Source organism: Cavia porcellus, unplaced genomic scaffold (assembly GCF_034190915.1).
Source record: "Cavia porcellus strain 051 isolate PalLab524CR breed Dunkin Hartley unplaced genomic scaffold, mCavPor4.1 scaffold_16, whole genome shotgun sequence".
In the NCBI taxonomy this organism is placed as follows: Eukaryota; Metazoa; Chordata; class Mammalia; order Rodentia; family Caviidae; genus Cavia; species Cavia porcellus.
Window position 1 is genome coordinate 63,952,012 of NW_026947499.1, and position 16,599 is coordinate 63,968,610.

General features: G+C 36.9%; 1 protein-coding gene and 1 long non-coding RNA gene across 4 annotated transcripts in view; one reads left to right on the forward strand and one right to left on the reverse strand.

Annotated features, from left to right (window-relative positions):
* Nucleotides 1-275: 275 nt before the first annotated feature.
* On the reverse strand, nucleotides 276-4,846 carry LOC106025347 (uncharacterized). Of its 2 annotated transcripts, none has more exons than XR_010039926.1 (2): nucleotides 4,666-4,846; nucleotides 276-2,133 (listed from the first exon to the last, which is right to left on the reverse strand). It is a non-coding gene; the product is annotated as an uncharacterized LOC106025347 (long non-coding RNA). The 2 variants fall into 2 exon arrangements; XR_010039925.1 differs by lacking the exon at nucleotides 4,666-4,846 and adding an exon at nucleotides 3,614-4,659.
* Ttk (TTK protein kinase) overlaps nucleotides 4,830-16,599 on the forward strand; it is a 36,652-nt gene continuing 24,882 nt past the window's right edge. For both annotated transcript variants that reach the window (XM_023560927.2, XM_063226934.1), the window contains exons 1-10: nucleotides 4,830-5,000; nucleotides 6,048-6,199; nucleotides 9,071-9,293; nucleotides 9,636-9,742; nucleotides 11,882-12,025; nucleotides 12,482-12,593; nucleotides 12,753-12,825; nucleotides 12,912-13,006; nucleotides 14,699-14,786; nucleotides 15,863-15,983. In XM_023560927.2, coding sequence (XP_023416695.2) covers nucleotides 6,061-6,199; nucleotides 9,071-9,293; nucleotides 9,636-9,742; nucleotides 11,882-12,025; nucleotides 12,482-12,593; nucleotides 12,753-12,825; nucleotides 12,912-13,006; nucleotides 14,699-14,786; nucleotides 15,863-15,983 — 1,102 coding nt within the window. In that variant the 5' untranslated portion in view covers nucleotides 4,830-5,000; nucleotides 6,048-6,060. The remainder of the gene's footprint in view (nucleotides 5,001-6,047; nucleotides 6,200-9,070; nucleotides 9,294-9,635; nucleotides 9,743-11,881; nucleotides 12,026-12,481; nucleotides 12,594-12,752; nucleotides 12,826-12,911; nucleotides 13,007-14,698; nucleotides 14,787-15,862; nucleotides 15,984-16,599) is intronic.

Consider the following 16,599-nt stretch of genomic DNA (forward strand, 5'->3'; position numbering starts at 1 on the left):
GCCTTGTTGTGTGCCCAGGCTGGCTCTGAACCCCTCAGCTCAAGAGATCTTCTTGTCTCTAACTCCTGAGTAATTGGAACTATAGGCATGTGTACCCAGTGGAGTTTGCTATTTCTGTCATAGTTTTAAATGTACAAATTCACAAACTGAGCAAGGGATTAGAAAAAAACCAGTTATTAATTCTTGCCTTGAACAGAAGTTATTGCTGTATTAATGATCTTATGACTGAAATATGTAAATGAATTTATTTAAAAAAGCACCACAACACCATCATCTGAACATAGCAACTATTTTAATAATGCATATGTGCTGCCAGTCTATACCCTAGTATACAGACAAGCAACCTGAGATCTCAGCTTCAGGAGTATCCTGGAGGAATTTCAACAGAGCTGCTGAAGTCCAAACTTAGTCCTGCTCTTGAGAGAGTATCCTGTGGGGTGGTTGGCTTCTGTATCTTTTAGTGGCCTCTAAACTGCTCTGCCACCTCACAGTCTGTGGCTGCTGGAGCTGTTATTATTGCCAAGGGTGTGGGGGTGACCTTGTGTGATTTGAAGGTTTGTCACTGCTGAGTTCATTGGAAGATTTTCCTGTGCATCAGGATAGCACAGTTTCAGCTTGAGTCTGAGCTGAAGCTCCCTTGGACTTCCGCTTGTTTGAACCTGTCTGGGGAATTTGTGAAGTCAGCCTTTTTCCCTCGGGTCTGAGAAGCCTATGAAAAAGAGCTTAAGCTTTGTGTTTTGCTTGAACTATGAGCCATTTTGGATAAACTATGAAGTCTAATTGAAGGGAGCTATAGTGCCTCTTGGATGATGGAGAAGGGGGGCATAAGGAGCCCTTCAGGACCATGACCTTTGTCACCAGGGAAGCAAACAGATAGCCTTGTAACTGTTACTTAACGTGTGTTCCCAGCCCAGGCCCATAGATTCAGGTCTGGATTCCAGACCAAGTAAAGGCCTCAAGTAAAAAAACCCAAAAACCCAAAAACTGGAAGAGCCTTCATTGAGCATGCTATAGAACACTGAGGCACCTGTATATGAACACTGCACTGTCCATTCCCTCAATCTGACAACCACAAAGAGGAGAGGCATGTGTTGAAAGAAAAACGGAGATGAGTTCAGTTTAAATTTGAGCAGGGAGAACTTTCAAAAGCTGGATGACATTCCAAGCCACAGATGGTTCAGAGTGCCCCACCCCATCCCATGTACAAGCTATTTTACAGCCAGCGAAAAGGAAATGATGTGCAGAAAGAACCTGATTGGCTACCGTTGGCTTTTCCCTCACAGGGATATGGTCTGTCCAGCTGGCAGCTGTGGTTGGCTGGAACTCAACTGGCAGAAACCTCGGTTGGTTGGTTGGTTTGCTTATCAAGCTAGGTTACTAGGTACGGAGGCTGCTTTTGCCAAACTTTATCATGTTAAGTATGTAGGCAAATTTAAGACATTTATTTTATGTAATTTTTTTTTCTTTTTTCTTTTTATTGGTACCGGGGATCGAACTCACGACTGCCTGCTTGCTAGGCAGGTGCTTATGCCACTGAGCTAAATCCCCAGCCCCAAGACATTTATTTTAAATTAATAGAGTTAACTCGCAATTTGTCACAAACCACACAGCTTTGTTGTCACAAGCTTTTTTGGATATTCATGCAGTATGATCAATGTGGTCACTGAAATAGGAACATTACTAAACAATAATGAGATGTGTAGAGGAATGGGAAGGAAAGCATGATGTCAACAAGGTCGTGGGTCCATTAGTAAGGCTACGTGTGTCTCTGGTCGCAGGGAAAAACTCCCTGAGGACTCTCACAATGCTGAGAGGAACAGTAGAAGAGCTAAAGATCAGCAGTGTGCAGATAGAGAAAACAGGCCTAAAATCTGGGATCATTTTAACCACCATCAGCAAACAACGAGGTCCAAGAACATCTTGCATAGTTGCCTTTTTAACAGCCTGTTGGTATTTAATACCAAGTGCTTTACCTTCTGTGTTCAATCAGGAGTCCCCATATTTGTAAATTGTCTTCTTTCTTTCCCACTTGAGTGGGTCTTCCCTTTCAGGCCTTAGTTTAGGTGGTCCCTCCTAGTCAGGTACCAAATATTGAAGACAAGTCCAAGATCCCCACTGCCTGTATGAGAGGGACTGTGAAAGGATGAAATAAGAAATAAATTTAGTAAAGTGTAATTCAGGGGCTGAGAGGTCAATGCCTCAGATGGGCAAATATGAAAATTTTATTTTAAAAAACCTAAATGTGCAGTTTTATATCTGTCCTGGAAAATCAGGGAGAATTTGAAAGTGAATTGTTTCAGAAAATGGTTTTTAAGATCAAATTTGAAGGTTAATGACTTCACTTAATAATGAATTCAATACTATAATTAAGACAACCACACTGACCAAGAAAAAAATTAGCAAAAAATGATATAATGGCAAAGTTATAGCCTAAATTTTTATGTATTTGACAAAATTATGAAACTTTCAGTATTACAATAAAGGCATAATCTTTTCATTATCTATATTGTTTTGTGGAAGGGTTGACTCTGAAAATAAATGGGTTCTTATTTAGTCAGATGAAAGGGATTTTGAGAAATAGGATTCTCAAATACCCAAAAGTTGTTACTGTCTGTTAACATTTGGCTAAAATTTACCAAGTGCGACAATGGAAGAAGTACTGATCCATACACTGGGAGGGACATCTCCTACTGTGATAAACAAAGCAGACAAAAATTCCTGCACCTATGGACTTCACATTCTAGTGAGGTAAGAGTGGGTGGTAAGAAAGTAAATAGACTGACTAGGTCAGATCCATAAGACTTCAAGACTTGGTGATCATCACAGACCATTGGAAATGTAATACAAGTCACGTAGGTAATTTTCACTTTTCTATTAACTATTTTAAAAGTAAGAAGAAATGGGAGAAATTAAATTTTTACAAACATCTTATCGTGGAGTAATTTTTTCTTTCTAAAGAAAATTGCAAAGATAGTACAGGTAGTTGCATTATACCCCTCACTCAACTTTCCATTGTGAAGATTTGGTATTATGAGACATTTGGCACAGCTAAGAAATCAATGCTGACACATTACTAATGATATCCCATATTTCCTTTAAATTGCAGAATTTTCCGTGAATTATTTCCTTATCCAGAATGCAGTCTGTAGTATCACAATGCATTTAAATATCACATCTCTAGTCTCCTCTATCTGTGACAGAATATTAATACTGAATTTTATTTAACTATATCAAAAATACCACTTCAGTGTGTAAATGATTTTATATTTTATACTGTAAATACATTGTCTTTGACATCCAGTGTGAATTTTATACTTAACAGTACATATCGAACTCTGACACCTTCAGTGGGAAAATTTTATTTCCATTAAGAGCTCATGAAATTTATAGCTGAAAAAGTGTGCTTAAAAGTTTGCCAAGGATTACACTAAATACCGTTTGAATATTTAATTCAATTAAGGTGAATTAATGTAACGTTTTAGCTTTTTGATTACTGTAGATACATTTAATGGCTAAAGTTGATTAAACACACACAGCTCTAGACCATTGTAGGAAGTTTTAGACTTCAATTTGAGCTAGGCCAGAAATACAGAAGTACCACAGTATGACTTACGACTACAAACTGAGGTGTGGTAAGGACGCAAACGGAGTGAAGCAGGGAAGCAGGACCCTAGAGTGCAGCACGGCAGGTGGGTGCCTTGGACTACTCCGGTGGCAGTGGAGGAGGGGTTAAGGGGGGGCAGTCTAGGAATATTTCCTGAGAGATCCGACTCAATCTGCTTACGAACTAAATGTGGGGTCAGGTATGATGACACAAGGACTGTAGACCTAAAAAATTGAAATAGCTATGAGTTACAGACAAGGGCTGTAAGAAGCAGATTTGGGTAGGCAAATCAGGGGCTGTGTGCATATTTTGAATTCAAGATGTCTATGAAATATTTAAACGGACATGTTAAGGCAATGGCTATTTAAATATGCAGTTCAGAAGCATGCTCAGCTGGAAATATAAATTTAGGAGCCATAATACACAGTATTCAAAGATGTACAAGTACACGAGTTCAGTAAAGGGGTGAATGCACAGAAGAAATGGTGCGAATTATCAAGCAGCAGTACATTCAGGAAAAATACCAACTTTTGAGATTATGCCCCAAAGATATCAACAAGAACAAGGTGCACAGCAAACGCCTTCCAAGTCAAGCATGTCAGGCACAAAGGCGCAACGGTAGCTTCAACCAAGGCACAGCACATCACGCTGCTTTGTTGAAGCAAAGATGTGCAACATCAGATAAGTAGGGATGCGGGTAAGAGACGCAGAGGTCTCACACAGGCGGAGCGCGAGAGGGGAGGGGAAGATCATTTCCTGCACACTGCACTCCCGCAGCACGCGGGTAGCACCCTGCATGAGCCTCGCCCCTCCTTTCGCAGGCTGTGGACTGACCCTGAGGCTCAAGGTCACCGAGCCTATAACGGGCTGGCGGGACGGCCTTGTCCAGCGAGCCCAGGTCGCGCAATTCTGATGAAATCCGGCTGAATGGAAGATCGGTTTGAGGACCAGGCCCAAAGTCGTTAAGGGGGAGGAAGGACAAAAATGGAAGCCCAAGGGCAAAACGCTGCGGCGGCCTCAACGCAAAGCTGCGCAAAAGGCTTTCCCGTGACCCGCCTCACCCTTAGTCTGACTGGTAGGAACGCTGAACAGGCGGGCTGCTACGCACTTGCTGGTCCGGGTACTTGAGGTGCGGTTCCTGCCCAGCAGGGACCCAACTCGAAGACTAGAAAGCCCAACACATCCACAGCCCGCCCCCCGAGGCTGTGGCCGGGGCCCGCACCTTGGCGGTGCACCGGGGCGGGACTCGCGGGCTTTGGGAACCAATCAAGGCAGGCGTCGTCACGTGACCGATCGTGACCAATGAGGGTCGCGGCGAGAGCGGCGGGGTAATTCAAACGTGTATACGGAGAGGCGTTCCGGGTCCATTTTTCTTCCCTTTGGCTCGCCTAAAGAGGTACGTTTCACCCTGTGGACGCCCAGAGGCACGGCTACGGTCCTAGTGCGGGCTCCTTGGCGACCTAGTTGGTGAGGGCTAGGGCGAGGCAGGGCGTTCAGAGTTGAGTGGACGCCCAACAGCGCGTTTAAGCCACTTGGGGGAGGAGTGTGGTGGTGTGAGTTTGTCCTGGAAGCGAGAGGTGGGTGTGGACCTTGTCGGATGGAGGGCCTTGCGGGAAACTTTCCAGGCCGTTCTTCTGCTCCGCTTGCTGAGTTAGAACTGGAAGGAGGTGTTGGCAACGTTCAGGCAGTCATTTTATTAGGTCATTCAGAGGTGGGTGATATCGTCCCTCTATTCTTAATCTCCAGTGACCCGAGTGACTGAGTTAATGTTTGAAAATCAGATGAGGTTGACAGGAGGAAAGATCGCAGATACTTGATTGATCCAGCAACACCATTATGCAGATAGACAAGTGCTCGGAAATAGGAGTACCGTCTATTCTTTAATTAACGTGATTAAGGTAGCGGGTCGTGATTCTGCTAGATACAGGAACAAATCCTCTGAATCTCATTTATTTATCAGTGTGTTCTTCATACTCTGCTTTGAAAGTACTCTCATAGTGAAGATTGATTAACGTAAAGCAGATGAATAAAGGAACTGTTGATCTCATTACCAACTATTACTTACATTGTCAGAAAAATCTGCATGTTGTTACCAGAATCCAAATGAACACTCCATATTTTTTTAAAAAAAGATGTGCATTATGATGACCTGAGAAAATAATTATAGAAAAGGTGTGAAAAAAAATTCTATGCCCAGAAGAAGAAAATGGAAATTGTAGGAGGGGGCAGCAATGTTGTGCAGTCACTTCCAGAGAGTAGCTTCACTGGATCTAACTGAAGTTATATTGAGGAGAAAAGGTGATTGGGCCTTTTGAAACCTACTTGAATATATAAGACCATATCCATTATTTTCCTGCATAGAGCTTCACTAACTTTTCTAGTAATAGCTCCGAGTTTACGTGTGTTTAAACAAACTTTTATCTTCTGGATTCTAAAAAACCAGTTGCAACTTAGAAATGGAGGCGGAGGATTTAAGTGGCAGAGAATTGACAATTGATTCCATAATGAACAAAGTGAGAGATATTAAAAATAAATTTAAAAACGAAGATCTCACTGATGAGCTAAGCTTGAATAAAGTCTCTGCTGATACGACAGGTGAGTTTTTTTCTTCTTTTTTAAAATAAGAACTGTTTGTTAGAGTCTCCCCGAAGGTGAAGAATGAGATGCTAAGCCCTGTATGTCAGCATACTGTAACTTTCACACTATCTAGCACTTACCCATTTTAGTGCATTTTGACTTTTAACCTCTTTGGAAATATTCCACAATTTTCTGGTTTCTTAAAACATGGAGCATGCTTAAAATCTGGAGCTTAATGGTAGTTTTCTTAACTTCTATAATATTGTTGGCTATTTCTGTTTATATGCCTTTCATCAATAGATATGCCATTTTCCCTTTATTTTTGAAGTGTGCTAAGGAAACTTCACCAATCTTAATAAAGTTATGTATAAATTTTACTTCAATGCTGAGCATGGCGGTGCACACCTCTAAGTCTAGCCCTTGATAGAGTGAGGCAGGAGAATTGCTGTGAATTTGAGGCCAGCCTTGGGCTTCATAGTGAGTTTAAGGCTTGCGGGAACTACATACCAAGACCCTGTCTCAAAACGAAAACAACCACAATTTAATATCAAACACTAAATAATTTTTATCTGAAGAATTTTTCTGTTTTTTCTCTGGTCTTTTTCTCCTATCCTCTTTTCTCTGTTCAGCCACAGAGGCTTCTTTTCTCTTTTGTGTGCTAGACTAGCTTAATACACCAATACCCTTGCTCTTAACTCTTGCTTTTAACAGTCTCCAAATATCTACTCACTTTTCTTTTGGGTCATTTTTTTAAATATGATCTTAATAAATCCTTTCCTAATGTAGCTGTTTAAGACATCTGTTTACGGGAGTGGAAGTGTGTAATCTATCTTCCTTCTTTGTCTTATTTTTCTTCATAGTACTAATCACTTTGTATATAATTTACTCATGTATTTGGTTATTGTCTTTCTTTTCCAGTAGAATGTGAACTCCATGAGGGCAAGGGGTTTTGATCTGGTTTGTTATATCCACAACACTTAGGATGGTGCTTGGGAATGGTAGGCGCTTAAATACTTATTGAATGATAATGAGTGAAAGTGCCCAAAGGTTCACACATTAGTTTTGTGGGAATTATTAAGTTCAGAAGCCCAGTTCTTTGTTATATCTCAAGTGGTTGAGTTACTTGAGTAGACAGTGACTTCTGGATATTTGTTAAATCAGTAGTAACCATTAAATACTTCAAAGATTGAATATAAATGGAAGAATCTAATTGTGGTGCAGACTATATTTGCTTTGAAACAACCAAGGAGACTATAGTTTTGCTATCAAGTAATCCTAATAGAATATCACCTAACTTATCTTTTACCCACAAACCTGAATTCCAAGGTAGTTGAGTACTTGCTTAAACATCATTGGTCCTTAGTATACTCAAAACATAAACACTTGACATTATGCTAAGAATTGTGATATAAGAATTAAGTATTGAAGAAAGTTCAAAGATGGTTAAAAGCACAGTTTCTTTTTAAATGAGAATTTATATATTCCCTGTGCTACATTGTACTGCATCCTGACCATCATATCAGTATTAGCATGAGAAAGATACAGATTTTTTTTTCTGTAGACTAAAGGAAGGATAGGTTACTACAAAGCCCAAGCAGTAGATCTCCAAAGCTATGCTGGTTTGTTTTTTGAGGCAGGTTGTGGCTTTGTAGTTCAGGCTGGCCTCAGATTTGCTTTGATCTTGGATTATATAGTCATGAGCCACTATTTTTTGCCTGGCTTGCAAAAATGTGTTTTTTAAGGCATTTCATAGATTACAGTATTGCCTTGGCTCATGAACACTTCTGTTTGCAAACAGTTCCATTTGTGAACCAAAGTGTTGAATACAATTTTGTTTCCATTTTCAGTCTGTATCTAGTGATGAACAAAACCACCACCATTGTCCTCAGAATTGTGGAAGGAATTAAGTTTATGAACAGAGGCAGCATTGTAATAGCTAGGAAAGCAGTAAGAAAGCTGGAAAATTAAGATTAGACCAAATGGAATTTAAAGTGAAAGGGCAAAATTCTGAGTTCATTATGTTTGAGTAGAAACACTAGTTTTGTTTGCAAAAGTAGAGAGGCTTTGTTGATGGCAAATAAAATTGATAAAGGAATCATAGGTTGTCTGGGAAATCTGAGTTTAATTTTTAGTAATGGTTTAAAAGATCCTAAATGGGAGAATGACCTTCAATTTACTTATTAAAAACAACCAACACTAAAGCAAATAAAAAGTACATCACAATGTGAAACTTGTGTCTAAAGATTATTCTAGCTGTTTCTATAGTTCAGAGTTTCTTAGCAAGGAAACTAGTATGCACAAGAAGTCTTATAAATTTCGAAGCTCTAGACCAGGGTAGTTATGGGCTGGTGAGACCAGGAAATTAGCAAGTCCCCTAGAGAAAAAAATTTTTTTTAATTTAGCAAATTTACTTTTTACTGTGTTGACAGCTCAACATTTAGGTTTCCCTTCATGCCATTACTTCAGTATTTTAGGAAAAAACAGTAATAATTACAAAATATATAATGCAGTCACAGCATCAAGGAATAAAATAAAGGCATTTAATTTAGGTAACTTACCTGAAGGGAGAAGAAAATGACCAAACTGACTTTCTTTTGTTTTAGAAGTAAATTTGAGGCATATGGAAATAGCATTTAAAGGGGAAGGTTGTAAAAAGAAAATACGGTAGGATCTGAACAGTATTTCTGAAATTTTGATGCATTAAATCCTTGATGGAATATTTTCTAATATGAATTGTTACATTCCAAGAAAAAAAAAAGTATTTTATGGGGTTTATATATGTGAATTCCAACAGATAAATGCTTTTATGTTAATTGGAAAGAAAAATGCCATTTGCCATTGTTTTATGTTCATCTCGCTGCGGTGATGTATTTTGTTTTCTTTATTCAGATAACTCGGGAACTGTTAATCAAATTATGATGCTGGCGAACAACCCAGAGGACTGGTTGAATTTCTTAATCAAACTAGAGAAAAACAGTGTCCCCCTAAATGATGCTCTTTTAAATAAATTAATTGGTCGTTACAGTCAAGCAATTGAAGCACTTCCTCCAGATAAATATGGCCAAAATGAGAGTTTTGCTCAAATTCAAGTGAGATTTGCTGAATTAAAAGCGTAAGTATTACCATTTTGACTGTGTTTAACTAGATTATATAATGTATAGCTACATTGCAAAGAGGGAAAATGAAAATACTGCCAAACTGATATTTTTTGACCAAATATATTTGCTTTTAATTAGCAAGGAATTAATGTAAACTTTCTTTCCTGTGTACATGTTTCCAAAAAGTACATATTTTAGATTGTGCCTAAAAAGATTGGAGAAAATAACTTAGTAGGTAATTTTATACAGAAGAAAGCAATATTTGATATCTTTTGGAAAATAGAATGAAGAGTTTCTAAGTTTAGGAATCTGTTTCTTTAAAAAAACAAAAACCAGCCTTTAATCTTTTATTACAGTATTCAAGAGCCAGATGATGCACGTGACTACTTTCAAATGGCCAGAGCAAACTGCAAGAAATTTGCTTTTGTGCATATATCTTTTGCACAATTTGAACTGTCTCAAGGTAATCTGAAAATGTCAAGCCCAACATTTAAGTAAAAGATGACATCCTATAGTAATACACTTTAATATTAAATCATATATTTGCGAATTTAAGGCAAGAAACATTAAAATTGATCAGTGGAGATTACAGGGAGGTGGTGCTACCTAAGCATAAACAGAATATTTGTTATCTTCTATGTATAAGGATTAATCCACAGAAATGAACATTGTACTGTTCGGTTAGTACATCTAACATATAGTAGCTTCTTCACTGGTATTTGTACAGTGAAAGATGTGAGACATTTAAATTATACTTTTCTTAAGCTATGGTTTCTTGGCACCAAATATACATTAAATATAGATACAATATTTAATTTTTTTCATTTTTATGCTGTATTTATTTATTTTTGGTACAGGAATCGAACTCAGAACTACACTTGCCAGTCAGGTGCTGCACTGCTGAGCTATCTATATCCCTCACCCATCTGATTAGTAGTTTTTTTAAAAAAAAAAACCAAAACTACTATTAAAACATTAGTTTGGGTACCTGGTTCTTTATTTTTCTGGGCCCTTTGGGTAGGGCTAGAACATCTATTCCTCAGGTATGTTTAGCCTTCCCATTTCTTGGGGCCTTTCAGTGTACCAGCCTATGCTCTGGCCAAGTCTTCCTATTTTCCGTCCACTTGTTTGTGCTACAGCTTGGATCCCATGTACTACCCTGTGGTAAAAATCTTAATCCCTATTAACAGAATCATCGTGATGATGGGTAAAATTGAGTGTGTTCACTAGAGAGAACTCTTCAGGACTGAAATTGGGATTAAAATATACAACTTGGTAATGGTTTGAGAACCCTAAACTTTGACCTGTACAATTTGTTTCTGAATCTTCTCCATTTATCCTGTTTGCTGTCAGATTACTTTTTAACAAAATCATCTCATTCTTGCTTAAAAAAATCAATTCTTCATTCTTGCTTATTAGAATAGTTTTGGCTAAGCCTTTAACACTGTTTCACCAATCCACTTATGTTTGAGTGTTACGTCTTCTCAGCAGCACCTATAAATTTTACAACTTTAAAAAATATTGAAAATCAAATTCAATTGTCTATAAAAGGAAAATTCATAGTACTGCAATGTAATAGTATGTATCCTTAAGGTGAAAATTGTGATTATTTTGAACAGGGTTGATAGGCTGTCAGGGAATGTACTGTGTCCCTGAAATCCTACACATAGTTTGGTTGTGTATGCACATGTTTGTAGAAGTACAGAATGTCCCATAGTTTTTAACAGATTTTCAAAAGGTTTTTCTTTTTTTTAAAGGTTTTTCTTTTGCTGTCTAAGACAATTATATGAAATATTACACTACTCTCAATACATGTGTGGATTTAAGCACTGTCAAATAATGTTCACATTCTTTAAAATTTATAAACTGTCAAAGATTAGAGGGCAGCTCTTAATCTTCTTTAAATACTAAGCACGTATAGCTTAGCAGCTCTCGTGACTGTTGATAGCACATTCCTTAAGATATGTGATAAATACATTTAATATTTGTATGTTGCATACTAGCGATATTTGTGTCTGAAATAAAATTTGATTATTTGTAATCAGAAAATTACCACTATCTCAGTTTTTTTGTGGTTTTGTTTGTTTTTTTAATTTTGAGACTAGTGTGTCTCTACTGGTTAATCTTTATCATGGCTCCCCCATCCCAACAAAAATCCTTTTGATGAAAGATTTCTCTTAGCAAACGATGCCAGCCTATTCTTTCCTAGGTGGTACTCTGAGTGGTGCTTCTTAGGGTGTGTCATAAAAGATTGCTGCTCTCAGGACTACTGTAACATGCAGAATTCTCGCCTGATTCTAATGCTACATTTGGCCTCTGCTTTTATTTTGCTTTGTTAAACTTCTTTTACTTCTGGAAATGAACAATGATGGTAAGCTAATACCATGTCAATTGTGTATTACACAACAAAACTATTTTGAGATGAGTTGTTACCAAAAGAGTTGACTATATGCCTGGAGAGAATAGATTGATTGTCTTTGAGATAAAGTGTGTGTCTGACAAGATATTTTTGCTTTAGTCTTCTAAATTTTTTCCTAGGTCCTAATGCCTGAGGATGAGGGTAACTGCTGCATAAATTGACAGTTATTTTCTACTTTGGTAGGTAATTTCAAAAAAAGTAAACAACTTCTCCAGAAAGCTGTGGATAGTGGAGCAGTACCACTAGAAATGCTGGAAATTGCGCTGCGTAATTTAAACCTCCAAAAAAAGCAGCTGCTTTCAGAGGAGGAAAAGAAGAGTTTATCAGGTGACTACTAATGTGTGCTAATACTCTTCTGTGGTAGGTTAATACAGCAAGCAAGAGTTGAGGATAATATTACAGAAAATTTTCATTTATATGGAAAGGTTGAAATTTTAAGATTAATTATAAATATAAAGGAAGTAAGGTTTTTTTAGAACTAAAAAGATCTTTACAATGTTGTTGAAATTTATCTCTTTTTTTTCCGAATCAAAAAAACAAGAGGATGGCTTTTATAAATAGAGAATGTGCTTTTACCTGGATAAGATAGTTATACACTTAAAATAATTTGAAGAGATATAACATTTAACATTATCTTATTAACATCTTTATGTCTACTTACCTTACCTGTGGGCACATATTTATTTTGAATTGACTTTGTAGGTATTCTCATTTATAAGATTTATTTTTTTGTGTATCCCTTATGTCCTTACAAATTTAATCATGGAGTTGAAATTTTTACAGCCTCAATATTAACTGCTCAAGAATCATTCTCCAGTTCGCTTGGACATTTGCAGAATAGAAGCGTCGGTTGTGATTCTAGAGGGCCAGCCACTAAAGCCAGATTTTTATATGGGTAAGAAAATTGAATTTTTTTCCTATATGTTCGTCATCTATTTAACTATACACACATATATGCATGTCAAGTAAGTATAGCAACAATGCTTTACAGTAAAATGGAAATACATTTTAGTATTACTCTTTGGAAAATTGGGGGCATTGTCTTTCTTTTTAGGGAGAATGTGCCTCCACAAGATGCAGAAGTAGTTCATGGAAATCCCTTAAAACAAGCTAACAAAACTAAACGGGTAAGTTATTTTCAGTGTACTTTGTTTAAGGTAATAGTAGTAAACACTTCATTTCTCAGTTACTTAAATCTTTCAAATATTTTTAGTCTTGCCCATTTGGAAGAGTCCCAGTTAACCTTCTAAATAGTCCAGATTATCAAATGAAGACAGATGAGTCAGTTATGCCAAGTTTTACAAAGAGGTATGTTTGAGTTTTAACTTTTTAATATATATTTAAAAATTGATGGAAACTGGTTTTAAATCTTTTACTGTGTCACAATAATTATTTAATTACTACTCATCAGTAATTACTAGAAGTTACTGAGCTTCTAAATATTTTCTCTAGGAACAAAGAGAAAATGACCACCTTGCTCTTTTCCTCACTAAAAATATTCACTAAAGGAACTAATAAAGAATTAGAAAAGTATATTAAAAAAAATTCAGTGACCATGAAGTCTAAAGGGATGTAACATCCCTACATTAAAACTTCACACCTGGAAGCATTCTTACTTATGGTAGCCTCTCTGGTAAGATTCTCTTCCTTGAGCATAGTCTGTATTAGGGGTACAAGGTGATCTGTGGACCGGTATCTTTTCCAGCTCACTATCAATGGGAAAGATGATATGTTCTTCCATTTGCTTCCGAATTGATGACTTCAAGAAATGGGACAGGGCTTGGAGGTTTAGCTTTGTTACTTTATAGGCATGAAGCCTGGTGCTCCATCCTTGCCCTGAAAAACATAGAATAAGTTAACTTATGTTTGGGTGAGGTGCTATATCACTTCAGTTTCAGCTACTGTGGAAGGTAAACCAGAAGGATTTGTTGAGCCCAGGGTTTCAGGACCAGCCTGGGCAGCATAGCAAAACCCTATCTCTAAAAAAGTGGGACATTGTAGGTAGTGAAATATCATTTATCACATCCAATGTGTTCTCTTTACTTTAATTTGAATGCTTATTCTCTTAAAAGAATTGGTAATATAGTAGTCTAGCTCAGCTAAAGGAATTTTTCTGGCTTATTTTTAACTCTAATCACCATGTGTAATATTATTTATATTGGAAGAATCTTGTGTTCCAATGAATCATTTTGCAAATAAACTTGAGAGAAAGACAACTGATTATACTTAGTGTCATCAATGATTAAATTCTTTTTACATTTACACCTTAACTAAATATTGGTATTTAAAGAGCAGTTTTATTAAATACTGCTCCCCTTTTGTGCTACTGGGGAATGAACCCAGGGCTTTTGCACCAATCTTCAGCCACAGCTCTTTTTTTTCAATATTTATTTTGAGATAAGATCTTGCTCAGCCACCAAGGCTGGGCTCAAACTTGTGATCCTCCTGCCTAGGCCTCCCAAAGTGCATGTACCACTATGCTGGGAAACTCCATCACTTTATGATTTCATCTTGCTCTTTTGTTTCAAATATCAATATAAATGAAGTGTAAAGGAGACTTGCACATTCCAAAAAGAATCCAAAACAACAAAAATGTCTCCAACTCCCACTATATTCTTGGTACCTGTTAGGATAGGCTGGTGCTACATGTATGGAGGCCTACAAAAGAGTCCCTGTTCCCTGGTTAAGCTATTTGTCATCTGAAGCGTAGTTTCATCTATATACTTATCATGTCCCACTGCGTTACTGTAATTCCAGCTGTTACTTCTTAGGTAATAAAGACATTGACAGATATCTCCTTATTGCTTTTGTTGTTACCCAATATCTAATTTTCTAGTTTAGTCACTTTTGTATTAGAATCATGTCCATTTTAAAACTGGTTTTTGTGCGAGATTCTTCCAATTTAAAAAAGTATTGTTAAAAAACAAATTTTAAAATAAAAAATACTTAAAAGATTAATTCAAATTAAACACTAAAATTATTTTGTTTCCTGGGTAATAGGCAGATCTCTAGAACAGAATGTCGAGATTTGATTATCCCTGCATCTAAACCAAGTGGAAATAATTCCTCTGAATTGAGAAATTTAAAGGTATTTAAATATGTGTGTGAAATAAACATTTCTGATCTCAGACTCATGTAACTTTCTGGGGAAAGGGTCCAAGGCCTACCTACCTGCAACAGTGTTCTTAAGACAGGAGATACGGGACCACCAACGGGAGATGGTACAGAAGTCCTGGATGGTACTTCTCAGAGGTTAAGAGATGGAACAGGGGCTGGGGATTTAGCTCAGCGGCATAAGCGCCTGCCTTGCAAGCAGGCAGTTGTGAGTTCGATCCCGATAAAAACGAAGGATTGACTGTCTCTTGGGAGAACCATAAAGTAACATTTACTAGGCATAAGCAGGATGTGGGCATAGTGGGGGTAGCCCAAATTTTATTCTTGATCTTTTTAAACCTATGGTTTTGGTAAGACATTGAGGAAGAACCAGAATATTAAGGCAAAGGTGAGGAGATAAGTTATCAGACCTGTCCTGATAAGGCAGAGAAACTTTGTGAGAACTTCAAAGACAAGAAGTAACCTTAGTTCTTAGTGCTATGTGATGTTTCTCCCCTTAGGGGTTATTACTATTATAATACTTGACCTAAACCTCTAGTCTTGTACTATATCACCCTTCCAATGTCATAGATTAAAGATACTAAGTTTTTCTAATCTTGGCTGTCTTAGAGAAGAGTGCTTATTTGCAGAAAAAAGTTTTACTCTCTAGATTTAGAATAATTGTTGTCTTGGGATTATACAAATGTTAATTTTTATGAATGCTGTTATTTTTGGAGATAAAATACAATCAGAATCATTAAATTTTCTCTTGTTGCAAGGCTTGGTCTAGGTTGGATTTGATCTTTCTAATCCTTTTATTCTTTAAGGGAAATATATTTTAGAAATTGAATAAGATACCCACTGAAAGCCAATTGGCCAAATTTTTGGTTAAGGCCCTTCCTATTCTAAGTAATAATTCAGGCTGTTAATATTTCTGGAAGTTTGAATCTACATGTAAGTATAACAGATAATTGTGCTAGCAATCTTTTCACATAGATAAGACTTTAATATATTGAATTGTATGACAATATTACTACCGTTAATAGGACTTTAAATCTTTTTTTCATCTAGTCTGTTCAAAATACCCATTCTATGGAATCTCTGGTATCAGATGAAAAGAGTTTTGAACTTAATACTGATTCAGTAACTCTGAAGAATAAAACTGAATCAAGTCTTCTAACTAAATTAGAAGGTAAGAATAACAGAATCAATAATTATTCCTTCAGTTAAAAAGACCACTTTATAGTTAAATAGCTACCAATATGAGACAAACTTGGATGAAAAACAGTGATTCCTATAGCAAAGGGAGTTCGTTTGCCTAGAACATGCATAAGATGAAGAAAGGAGGGAAAATACAATGGAACTAAAATTTTTTTTTTCCATTCTCTCCAAGACTTCTTGTCTTTGAAGTTCTCACAGTTTCTGCCTTATCAGGGCAGGTCTGATAATTTATCTCACCTCTGCCTTGTTCACAGTTGGCTTGACAGATTTTTTGGAAAGGACATAGAAGCTGTTTATATGGCAGCTCTTTCATTGTTAATTAGATAAGATTTTCTACTATATGGATACTATAATAAAGGGTTTTTTTTTTTTTTTTTTTTTTAATTGGGGATTGAACTCAGAACCTTGCACTTGTCAACCAGGCACTGCTACCGCTGAGCTAAATCCCCAACTCTAAATGTTCTAGAATATACAGATGATTGAGACAGTGCTCTAAGGCTCTAAGGAGTTTATGGAAGATAAGTAGAGATATATAAATGTAATGCTGGGTAGAATGTAGAGATTGTATGGGAGCCACGTAAATGACA